We start from the raw sequence: 12,698 nt of genomic DNA, 5'->3' as shown, positions 1-12,698 counted from the left end.
TTACCACACTGGCCACAGTTGCCACATGTTTGATAATAGCATAATCCTTTAACCACCAAACAAAAATTAGTAGAATGTAAGCTGGTAACTTTGACATTGATGTTTATGGTTTGGGGAAAACACAGCATTTGCAATAAATCCAAATGCACATCTTATTAGCTATATGTGTATTTTAACTTACAGTCAACTCACAGGCACCATATATCAGCATAAATGATAAATGGAATGCCCATATGTTGGATTTCTAACCTGAGAGCAAAACATTGCACTTTATAGTATTTATTATTCATTGATTCAGTAGCTTTCATTCATTCATACACTCACTGATTGGAGTAGTCCAAGGTTCAGCGCCTTTCAAAGAGTCACTCTACAATAGAAGGAAAAAGAGGCAGAGCTCAAATACATATCCAATTATTAGATTTTTGTATACACCGTCATAAGAGTACTAGTGAAAATCTAAAATGGTTAAATTGGACAGTTTGTCACAGACAGGGTCACAAAGGGACACAAAGACATGTTCTGTTTTTTATGATATAGCTTGTACAGTACATGGAAACGTGCAACAGTATATTCCTCCTCCTTCTTCTTCTAAAACAGAGGTTGGACAGACAAATTCATGCTACTTTGAACTGTTGACATCTTCTGATGTCCACTGACCTCTCTGTTCATTCACCTCCCACTCTTCATGAAAAAAACAACAACAAAAACAAAAAACAAAAAAAAGCAGGACAGATAATCTGATTAGGCAACACCATTAAGTTTTTGCCTTCCAGGTTTGAATATTAAACAGCCATACCTAATCCTCCTGATGGTCCCTGTTGTGTTGGAGTTGAGCTGTCTTTCCCTGTGGCACATTTTTTCAATTTCCTCACCTGCTTTAGCCAAAGACCAGGGAACCAATCATAACTATGCACCAGTATTCTTCATCTGCCACTACTTAATGGTGATGACGCCAAAGAGGAATTCTTACAGAAACACACCACTGATCCTTGGTGTTGTTTTTAGTTCATGGATACTGCACCCTCATCTCAAAGCAAGAAAAATTAAAGGCATCTGTTGAATCAAGGTCAGTCTGGGTAAAATTAAGCATGGGAGCAGAACTTTTCCATGTTGAGGTTTGCAGTTTTACACATGTAAAACCATGTGTCCTTTTGCAAAACACTGGTCTCGGACACTTGAGAAACATTATACATTTTGTTGTTAGATAAGAGTTTGTACGGTATTGCACAGAAGTGGAGTCAACTATATGACAATCGACTCTACTCCAGTAGGAACAAGAGTCAGTGATTACATGTAATGATGGTCAAAATGTTTTTTTGGCCTTCTCCCACTGAATCACATAGTCATGATTTTATTTTCAAAGAAACATGAGTAAACTACTACAATTCTGACCTTTGACCTCCATAAATTGACAGATTATAGATAAATTGAAGCATTTTCTATTAAGTTATTCTTACTGTGCAGCAGCAAAGCATCTCCAGTAGTTACATCACTGATTCTGTGAGAAGAGAGAAGTTTGCCCCAATTGTCGTGCAGTTAACCCATGTTCCTATTGCGGTGTGTTGTTTTTTGACTTGGAGGTATTCTGTCATGTTTTGATATCAACAAAGTTATGCTTACTTTCCATTTTACTCACCAAAACACAAGGTGCATTTCCTTGTAGCCTCGATGTTGAATGTAAGCGTTAAGGAAGAAGTCACAGACCGTGATAGTGAAATCTGATTCCATTTTGTACATAGTGTTTTCCCAAAAAAGGCAAATGTCCATACATATTCTTATAATGAACACATTCACAAGAGACAGCACTCACAATAGGTTAAGACTTACTGCTGATAATGTGAACACATTCAGGATAAAAATGTAATCAATAGTAACAGTTAAGCATCCACCCATCAAAGCGTTAGCTATACCCACTTTATCCTGTAGAGGGTTGCAGGGGGCTAGAGCCCGAGCAATATAGGATAGAATAGAATACTTTATTGATCCTTTATTGATTGAAATTTTACACGCCACAGCAGCATCCAAAAATATAGAAAGTACAAGAAAATAACAATAATTAAGTCATATGCATCCCCAGTGTCCACACACAGCAGGTCCAAGGCCCCACCGTCTCCGGTTGGGCAGTCCACATACTGGCTGAATGTGGGGAGAGTGGTAGAGAGCGATGTATGATTAAAGTCTCCTGAGATAGCGATCAGAGACTGAGAGTGTGATGTTTGCAGCTGGGATACTGAGCTATGGATGAGCTCACAGGCTACAACAGAATCAGCCGAGGGAGGGATGTAAACGCTAGGATGTGCGAAAACTCCCTCTGCAGGCAAAACGGCCGCAAACCAACCGCCAGCAGTTCAACATCCAAGCTCCAGTCCGCTCTGACCAGGTGAAATCCGTCCAAAGTTATGAGCGAGTCCAGAGTGAGTTCGTTCAGCCACAACTCTGTTATAATTAATTATGTTTTCATCTGTTATGTATTCTGAATCTGTATTTTTCCACTGATCCTATGATCCTGTTTTGCTTTTTTTCTGCTGAGTACAATGCATGTCCTTGAAGATAACATGGCCGGTGAGAACTGGTTCACATATTGGGAGACAGCGGAAACTCCCCTATTCTATCAGTTGCTTTAGATACACGCCTTCTGGACAACACACACACACTCACTTTGTATTCGATCCAAGCAGTTTCTGTTTACATTTCAGTGAACTTCCACGTGAACAGTGGTTAGCCTGTTCACGTCACAGTAACTGGCCAATTAAACTTGGTAGCGTACAAGTCCAACCTCTGATTGTATTGGACAGGGCATTCCCAGCCCAAGAAGATATCTGTAACCTGAACCTGGAAAAACTCAATTCAGCTGGACATGGGATTACTCTCTGTCTCTCTGAACTCCAGCGCTGCCTCACTTTTCCTGTGACCTGAATAAATTCCACAACAGAGAACTGAAGATTTCTCCTGTTTGTTCTTGGGCTTCCAACTAAAGAATCGAGTCTACCAGCTCCCTGAACAACATGAGGCTGCACTCCAATACTCCCACTGCAGCTGGGTCAGCGCTGTTAGCTGTTAGCAGTTAGCTGTTAGCTGGTAGCGCTTCCATCCTGTTAGGGAGAGACCTCAGGTTTCCCATGATGATGGACGGATGGCTTGTAGCGTCTCCTCTTCTCCCAACACTTCCCTCCTGCCGTGCATCCCCTCTTCCTCCTGCGGAGCTCATCGGGGATGTCTGGTCTCTCCCACGACGGTGGCTTGGCCTGACTCAACGCCAACAGCTGTTCATGAGTGTAAAACAATGGAGCTATGGCTCAACGGCTCGCCAGTCGTGGACCCCAAAAACTCACAAAAAAGCAAAGAACTGACCAACAAAAACGCCATCTGCATCTCCACTGTTCCCGCACAAATGTGGTACAGCTGTGTGAAATTAAAATATTAAAACGATAGAAGAAAAACCAATGTAAATAGCCAAAAACACAGAAAGTCAGTGGGAGCTGCTGCAACTGGCTGCCACTCTCATGGTGCTATAGCAACAAAAATAAAATAAAATATAATACAAGCTGACATTGTGTGATGGGAGAACACTTTGGAAAGCTTGTCACTTAAAGTAAAACAATGATTAAGTTTTTTTTTTTGTTTGTTTTGCTGCAGTTATAATAAAATATTGTAAAAGCACTTCATTCATGCTTTTCTTGGGTGTCCACTAGAAACCCTCATTTGTCTGCTGAAGTCCCCAGACTGAAGTTTGAAACTTTAGCACTAGTCATGCTGTTGCTATCTGATCTCAATTAATTCTCCGTCCAGCATGCCGAGTTAAACTGCGTGTGTGACCGATTTCACATGTTTTTGGCATCTGATGCTTCAGGCAGGTGAAGGAAACAATTAAACAAGAGGATGACGTGTGGTCACGTCCCAATGGCGTTCGTCCAAGCAGCGAGGCTAAGCAGAGGAATGCATGAGTGATTGATAACGGTCAACGTGCTGCTCTCATGCCCTCTCACCAATTCTCAGGCCTCAGATTTATTTACTCCATTCCTCCGGAGACGCAAACCAGGCAGTCTGGTTTACACCCACACACACATAATATAAACATACACACATTCACACACTGCTATAGAGCCAAACATGCACAGCCACAAAGACACAGAAACCCACATACAGATGTAGAGGCCCAGGTATTTGTGCACTCGCATACAGAGAAACATACAAACACATTAGATGCACACAGGTTGGGGACTCGGTCACTGCTGGAAGAAAACAGAAAATTGAGAGCATTGCCATGGGTCTCCGTCTGCTCTTATCAGGGCAAGATGAGGACACAATTCCTCTGAAGTTACAGTCCTATAAAGGCTGCTACACTTCCTGATGCCAGATAAACAGCTATCCGCCTCCATCACTAGGTTCTGGTCCAGGCTTTTTTTCTTCTCCTTATTACAGTATAATGTATGGCTTCATATTTTTCCTCTAATCAGTTTTACATAGTCGTGTATATAGTGGTGAAATTACGAATGCAAACTATACCTTCTGTTTGTTTACATTAGGTAACTACAGTATATATTTCAAATATAACAATGAGATTTGAAAGTAAATAACAGAGGAATTAATAAGTTTCAAGCTTCAAGGACATACAGTAGGCTGTCTGAGCAAATGAAGGCAGACAAAGGACAAGACAAACCAGTATCTGTATTCAAGTAATATGTTAAAACTTGCTCTATGGTGCCTGTTTACACTTGGTTCAAAATACAGCAGCAAGACTGTTTTTGGTGCAGAATAATATATTCGAAGCGTAACATTTTTTTGTCAGGTCCTACACATGACAGTTTCTCAATACATTATATGAATGATTCTAAACAGGAATGAAATTGCAGATGAATGTGTTGACAGCTTTATCCTGTTCTGTTTCATAAGGATGATCTTGGACTTACACTTGGTGAAATGTAGCACTTCATCGGCCTCATTATAAGCAGTGTTAGTTTTATTATTATTTCGGACTCACTGCTTCGGTCTGCTGCTACCTGGTGCTGAAATGATGCGGGGGGCTGCTTGGCTGGCCACACACTTGTCACAGGACGTGTTTTTTTAATGTTTTAGTTTAGAACATTAAGAATTAATAATGCTTGGGCTGCACGGTAGAGCGGTGGTTAGCACCGTTGCCTCGCGGCAACAAGGTCACCGGTTCGCGTCCCGGTGGGGGCACCGAGATCTTTCTGCGTGGAGTTTGCATGTTCTCCCTGTGCAGCGTGGGTTCTCTCCGGGTTCTCCGGCTTCCTCCCACACAGTTCCAAAACATGCTGAGGTTAATTGGTGATTCTAAATTGTCCGTAGGTGTGAATGTGAGTGTGCTTGGTTGTCTGTCTCTAAGTGTGGCCCTGCAATAGACTGGCAACCTATCCAGGGTGTCCCCTGCCTTCGCCCTAAGGCGGCTGGGATAGACTCCAGCCCCCCGCGACCCTAGTGAGGATTAAGTGGTGTATAGATAATGGATGGATTGACATTAATGCTCAACATCAACTGTGTGACAACTTAGCGGAAAAACTTGTAAGTAACCGAGACTGACCACAAACGTTTAAAATATACAGTTAAGTCTCATAACTGGCTGTCTATATTGCAACCAAGCAGCCCTAGATATCTCAGCAACTTCACTGTAAAGCTGCTTAAGAGTCACAAATTGGTCAGTCTTGGCTGTTTATAAGGCTACAATTTAAGAAATCTTATCTTTCAACCCCACACTGTCTGATTCCTAAGAGTAAGAGTGTCAATCTTTATGCTTTTGTAATTGTTGCCAGCTTTTTTACAGTTTTTAATGTAATTTTTAATAATCTGTGCTAAACTAAATGTTTGTGTCAATAAAACTGACTCATAAAATTGTTGTTGTTCTTGCCCACAGATCACTTCACAGTGCTCATGGCCAGCTGCACGGCGTCTGCCAGCGAAGACAAAATTGCACGTTGTGTGGAGCTTCTGCTGTCCAGAAATGCTGATCCCAACATGGTGGACAGGTGAGGGGGGTACAGATGTGTTTCAGGTCAAAATATTTATGGGATTTTCAACACAGTGCGCACAGTCACACCCCTTTTGATGTAGGCCAAATAAAAACACTTCAGACTTCACTAGAACAGGGGAGGAAAAACCAGAGGTGCTGGATCAAATTTCCTTTGATGGTTCTCGTTATGTTTAGCTGCCATGTGGTAGCATTATGCACCACTGTGCTCCATACAGTGTGTGTATATTTGTGTGTTTTGTTTGGAATGTCCTGTTATGGCATGTGCATGTACAGACGGGTATCAGACAGACAGACAAACAAACACTGAGTGTAAAGGGTGGGCAGAAGGATTTTAGAAACTTTTTTTTTTTTTTTTACACATTTGGATGGAACCCAGTAAGCACGGCTTTATGGGTCCATAGCCTTGATATGTCGGTTACCAAGTCCATGCTTAACCACTAGCAATCGAAGCAATGCAAGCTCTTGTTCTGGTACATTTGTCCATTGTTGCGGATGGATTTGGTAGTTTAAAAAAAATGCATTGTTGTTCTGTGTTCTTTAAGGACAAATAATGCTGTTTATTTCTTTGTCATGTATATACTGTTTTGATATCAGAAGTATATGTTATACATAAACACAACTTAAAGTAAATATACAGGGGCAGCTCAAAAAATTAGAATATCGCAAAAATTAAAAAAATGTTGTGATGTTTTTTAAAAGGGTAAACTTTCATATATTCCATATTTTTTGCACGTAAACTGAAATACAGGTGTGACTTGACATTCCAACCCATATCAATCCAAAAACCTTGCTATCCGACAGGTTTTTGGGAAAAACGAATGGAACCCATTAAAAATAGCCTTAACATACCGACAACCCTGGATTCCAACTCCGACATGACATTTTATTTCACAAATAAGGATAACGGCATATTATCTAATGTAGCAATCCGACAGATTGGCTATGTTCAGACTGTAGGACTTAATGCTCAATTTGGATTTTTTTGTGAAATTAAATTTTTTTGCGAGTTCATTCACATTTCCAATTAAATGTGACTTGTATGTGATCTGCTGGATGAACCTTATATGACCCAAAAGTGTCCCGCATGCGCAGAAAAGGACATGACGATGTCACATGCAGCGAGCGTGCTCAGTGTTTGCGGAAGTAAACATGGATGGTAACGATGGAGCGTATCTGCCACTGCCAACGATGGCGGAAACAGAAGTTTGACCGCTATGCTAAACTGACATGAGCAGCCAAGTACTGCCAGTGCGTCCGGCCACTTCCACCCTGTCGGAGCACTCCCCCAGGGTGGAAGTGTCACCCCTCCTGACCATGCCGAATATTCGGATATTCATTATTAATTGGATCTGTGTTGTTCAGACTGTCAAGAAAAGACCAGATACAGGTCGTATAGGGGCAAAAAAAAAAAAAAAAATTGGATTTGGGTCACTTTACCCTGCTGTCTGAATGTATTTACCTTTGATGTCAACTGAAGGGCCCATGCACAAGTGCACTGGTCAATTAGGCGGGAAATCCAGCGATGTGTAGTGTTCTAACAATACACTAGTTGTTATAACAACTATAAACAGTGAATATTAACAACAAATTACCCTTCAAGCCTCAAGCCCTCCTTGTATCTCGGCCTTGTCTTGACAATCCGACATAAAAGAAGGTATTACATTTGGTGTCGGATTATCGAATCACGACTGTAATTCAATTTTTTGTTTTCATTTTGATAGTTGTCGCTTAGCTCAATAATATCAGCAATCTAGTGTCTGAAATTATTAGAATGATTCCTGATATCAATCAGAAAGGATTTACAATACAAAAATGGCCAACATCTGAAAATGTGTTCATTTATACACTCGTGGTTGGGGATCCTTTACCACGAATTACTGCAACAATGCAGCTTGGCATGGAGGGAATCACTCTGTGGCACTGCGGACGTCTTACTGAAGCACAGGTTGCTTTAAAGGTGGCCTTCAGCCCCAATTAAATGGTTTTACTAACCGTGATATTAGGAGTGTAACGGTACACAAAAATCACGGTTCGGTACGTACGTCGTTACGGAAGTCACGGTACGGTTCTTAGTTAAGGGGAAAAACTTAACAAAATATAAACCTGCTCATAATTAATCCAAAACATTTGCTTATTGTATTAAACCAAAAAGCTGTTAGCAACTCAGTACATCAAAATAAATGTACAATATATGCAACTGTAACAGAAATACTGCTGCATTGTTCTCAATATCAAACAAACAAAATTAAATAAATAAAAGTACAAGCGCAGCATTAACAATTCCAGCTTGTTGGTTTGCTGTAAATATAACTGAATTACTTTTCCAGTATAAAAAAGGAAGACACTGCTGCAAACAACCAAGTTCAGCAATAAATATAGAAAAATAAACATATATTTTTCACATAAATTTAAGAAGTGTTATGCGGCCAAATTTGAGCTTGTATGCTGTTCATAAATGGGGTGAGTTTGTAAAACATGGCTAACTAGAAGAGCACTCTGAGAGCGCAGACCTCCGCCAAGCAGCTCATTTCCACCATATTGTGATTTCCAGCAAGTTCTGCATTCATTTGATCTACACTATTAGATTCATGGAGAATCCAAATATAGCTCTAGCATCAAATTGACATTGATAACATCAATAACAAGCGGAGCAATGAACAAATATTCTGTACACTCACGTTATTTCTGCAGTTACTTACTGGCTTTAAGCTGTTAGCTAGCGCTATGCTAGGTTGGCATAACTACAGCGAGGCTATTGCTAACACAAAAAGACAGGGAGTAGCTTAAGCTAGGTTAGCACAACTTAACAATGCAACGTAAATGAAAAGCATGACTGACACAACGAATCACGCATCAGTCGTCATGACTCATGGCAAAGAGAGTTAAAGTGAACCAGGAGACATGTTGAGTCATTGTTAATGTCACAACGCCGTTATAAACTTATCTGTCAGTAGCTCTGCTCAGCCCACTCCTGTGATGCTGCCTGGCTGTAGCTTCCTCATGTGCTGCTGAGAAGACAGCGGTGAGGACTGAGGACTGAATGGAGTCAGAGCTCCAGCACAGCGGGCAGTTACGCTTGGATGCTGCCTTTTCAAATGAGTGTGTCTGACGTGTTGCCAGATGCATAGTTGAGGACCGCTTCACAATATGGACATATTTCTTTCGTCTTGTCGACTTGTTTTTCTCCTTTTTCGGACTTCACCAGGAAACCGAAGTGATCCCAAACGGGTGATTTTAATGACACCGGAACGTCTTCCAGCTCTGGCTTGTTGTTATGGTTGTTGTTGTTAGCATTAGCCTTCCCATTCACTAGCCATACAGACCAGGCTTATAAGGAAGTGCCGACAGGAAAATAAACGGTCCGTCACATCCTGTGGTCCTCTGGAAACTCCTACTAGTTTTTAGCTCCGCAATGCTGCGCAACTGTGAGCCGGAGAAGGTCCACTGCAACTGTGGGCACCATGAGATTTAAAGTTTTGCAACTGAAACAATTCTGTACATTGACCATTCTTAACAGTCTTAAAATTTTCATACCGTGACACACGTCTGTACTGAACCGAAAGAGCCTGTACCGAACGGTTCGGTACGAATACGTGTATTGTTACACCCCTACATGATATTACTGTGCTTGACTGCTCAGCCAACTCACCTGACCTGAACACCACAGAACCCCATATGAACTATTGACAAGTGGAAGATGAGAAACACCTAACAACATAATAAGGCTGAAGGTCGCTATCAAAGCAACCTGTGCTTCAATAACACCCTAGCAGTGCCAGAGAATGTGGAAACTTTGCACTGCACTTCAAACATCTTGGATTCTGTGCTTATCCACTCTTCATCCAGACTCTAGGACCTTGATTTTCAAATGAATGCAAAATTTAATTTAGTTGGAATGGCAACTTTGAACCCACTGACCATCAGTCTGGTTCTTTTTCTCCTCAGCTCAAATAAGACGCTTCTGATGTTGTCTCTGTTTTAGGAGTGGCTTGATATTGGATATGTAACAGTTGTGGCCTCTCTCGTAAAGATACGTGTTCCTGGTTCTCCTGATGCACTGACACCAGCCTCAGTTCAACCTTTGCAAAGCTCTCCCAAGATTTTGAAACAAAGCGCTGACCTACTGTGGCCTACCTTCTCTCAATGATCCTCTTCAAGACAATTGTTTTAAGTCTCTCCCCCATTCTTCTCTCCACTTCCCTATCTGTCACTGCTCTCTCAATAAAGGCAAAAAGGCCTGTTAAAGAAAAAAAAAATTAATTGTAATTTACTCATACTCAAAAAGAAAGAAATAGTTTAAAATTTCTAGGTGCTTGATTTTTTTTTTTAGGGCTATAGGCCATAATCATCAACGTTTAAATAGAAAAGGTTTTTAAAGATTCCCCTTGACGGGTAATGAATATAGACTGTGAAAATGTACCTTTTTAAATGCAACTATGACAACTTGAATGAAATTCAAATTTTTTGAGCTGCACATGTATGTAAAAATGGTCCTCAAAAGTCGAGAGCCTAGGCTTCAGCAGAAGACAGAAGCTAAAATGGCCTGTTTTTTGTGGAAACTGAACTGAGGGGCTGCATGAAGGGCCAGTTTACAATAAACAATAAATATTATTTTAACCGGAAATCATGCAAAGATGGGCCAGTAGGGACCTAGACTCCAAATGCTCACCTGGAAAAATGATTCTTGCTTGCTTGCTTATGGGCATGCTGCCTACAGTCACTTCATCACCACACTAATTATTGTTACAAATATCTCACAAAAGTTTTACATTAGACTGCACGAGTCACACACATTTCTTTCAGTTTGTGTGGATTTATATATCTACCAGATTTAAATCATATTTTCTATGAAGTGTACGAGCGACAGATGTCACAAAACATTGCATGGTCATTTCCAAAACACTGGTTGTGTAAATTGACCTCAACACATTGAAGCAGCAACTTTGGGACTCAACCAAATATTGTCTAAAAGTGTCTTTTATATTTAGATACAGATGATGATATAAATCAGTACAAATGACTGGGGCGTTTGGAATCTGTCAGCCGTTGCAATGATTGGATATAAAATCTGCTTTCCTGCCTCAGTGAAGAACTTGAAAAATTCCATGTCGTGGAAAAGAATGAAGACAGGTCATTCTTGAAGCATTTTTACTGTTACCATCTGTGGAATTTTGCTGCGTCAAAGTGTGGATGCAGCCCCCAGTGGTTTGTTGTTTAGCTTTCCCTAATCCTCTGCCACTCTGTCACTGCCAGCATGCCACTACATGCACGACATGCACCACCTGAAACCCCTTGATGACACTCACGGACAGGCTGTAGCATTAGGAAATTGATTGGTTCCTACCCAGACAAAATATTTAAACCGAGGTAACAAGGCACAGAAGGATGCAGATGAGAGACCAACAGCCCCCACTATCCAGAGGAAAATAAGAATATGAGGTTCATGTGGGTGCAGAGGGTAAACCGCCTCCTCCTTCTCATCTCCTCTTACGTCTGAATATCAAACCAATGATTAACACCAGCTGCTCGTCCCTCTGTCTTAGTGTAAGCAAGCATTTTCTGTCATCCCTCAAAGTCTTGCAGGAGCACGATGTGGGGTCCATTGCCTCCATATGTTCTTTTTTTTTTCACCTTCACTGTATTGGTCTGTGTTGAGCATAGTTTCATTAAGGATGTAACTTGTTTCTGCAGGCTGAACAGAGGTGAATGTGCATACAACTAGACATAAAGTTCCTTCAGAAACATTTGAGTGGCTGTTTGTTACAGTGGATCAACAGCGTAGTCAGACCTCTTTATGCACATTTTGCATTGTAGATTTCAATGAAAATGGATAAAATAGGATTTTTTTTGTCCATCAGCATCTGCTAGATAATCCATAATGACAAAGTGAAAGCATGTTTTTAATGTTTTTGGAACCCTTAAATATAAACAGGAACTAAAATCTGTCATTTATAAAAGTTATTTAAACCCATAATTCAGTACTTTGTGAAAGCTCCTTTGGCCACATTTAAAGCTCTTAGTGTTTTTTTAGGCACACATGGATTTGACAGTTTATGCCATTCTTCCTAGCAGACCTTCTCAAGCTCTATCAATGAGATGGGAAGTATCTCTGAGATGCCTTCAGGTGTCTCCACTGATGTTTTGTAGGGTTTAAGTCAGGGCATGAGCTGGGCCACTCGAGGACTGTCAGATAATTGTCCTGAAGGCACTAAAGCTTTCTCTAAGCTGTATGGGTTTGGTCATTGCTGAAAGGTGAACCATCACCCCAGCCTAACTGCTTTCTGGAGCAGGTTTTCTTCAGGGACTTCTCTCTTTTTGGCTGCATTCATCTTCTTGTCATTTCTAACCAGTGTTCCTGTCCCCGCCACTGCAAAGCATCATCATAGCGTGATGCTGCCACCACCATGCTTCACTGTAGAGATGGTATGAGCTGGAGTTTTGTCAGGACTGTTCAGTTTTTGTCTCATCAGACCAGACAATCTTTTTCATGTGTCATTCAAATGCCATTTGACAAACTCCAAGGAGGCTTTTATATGTTTTTTTTTTTTATTCAGGAGTGGCTTCTGTCTAAATGCTGTACTATAAAGTCCTGAGTGATGGAGTGCTGTTGATTAGTGTTTTTTGGCTGACTTGAAATATTACAACATGTAGGCATTCAAACACCAGAAAGATTTTCAAGACTTGACTTGGGTTTCTCCTGAAAATCTTT

At 40.9% G+C, this 12,698-nt stretch overlaps 1 protein-coding gene across 1 annotated transcript in view; it reads left to right on the top strand.

Annotated features, from left to right (window-relative positions):
* The window catches only part of asz1 (ankyrin repeat, SAM and basic leucine zipper domain containing 1), a 34,903-nt gene that overhangs the window by 3,230 nt on the left and 18,975 nt on the right, over window positions 1-12,698 (top strand). Inside the window, exon 4 of the mRNA XM_008278006.1 lies at window positions 5,873-5,984. Within this exon, the coding sequence (XP_008276228.1) occupies window positions 5,873-5,984 (112 nt within the window). The remainder of the gene's footprint in view (window positions 1-5,872; window positions 5,985-12,698) is intronic.

Source organism: Stegastes partitus, unplaced genomic scaffold (assembly GCF_000690725.1).
Source record: "Stegastes partitus isolate 25-593 unplaced genomic scaffold, Stegastes_partitus-1.0.2 Scaffold112, whole genome shotgun sequence".
Classification (NCBI taxonomy): Eukaryota; Metazoa; Chordata; class Actinopteri; family Pomacentridae; genus Stegastes; species Stegastes partitus.
The sequence above is the reverse complement of the archived record's forward strand: the minus strand, read 5'-3'. Positions and strand labels throughout refer to the sequence as shown.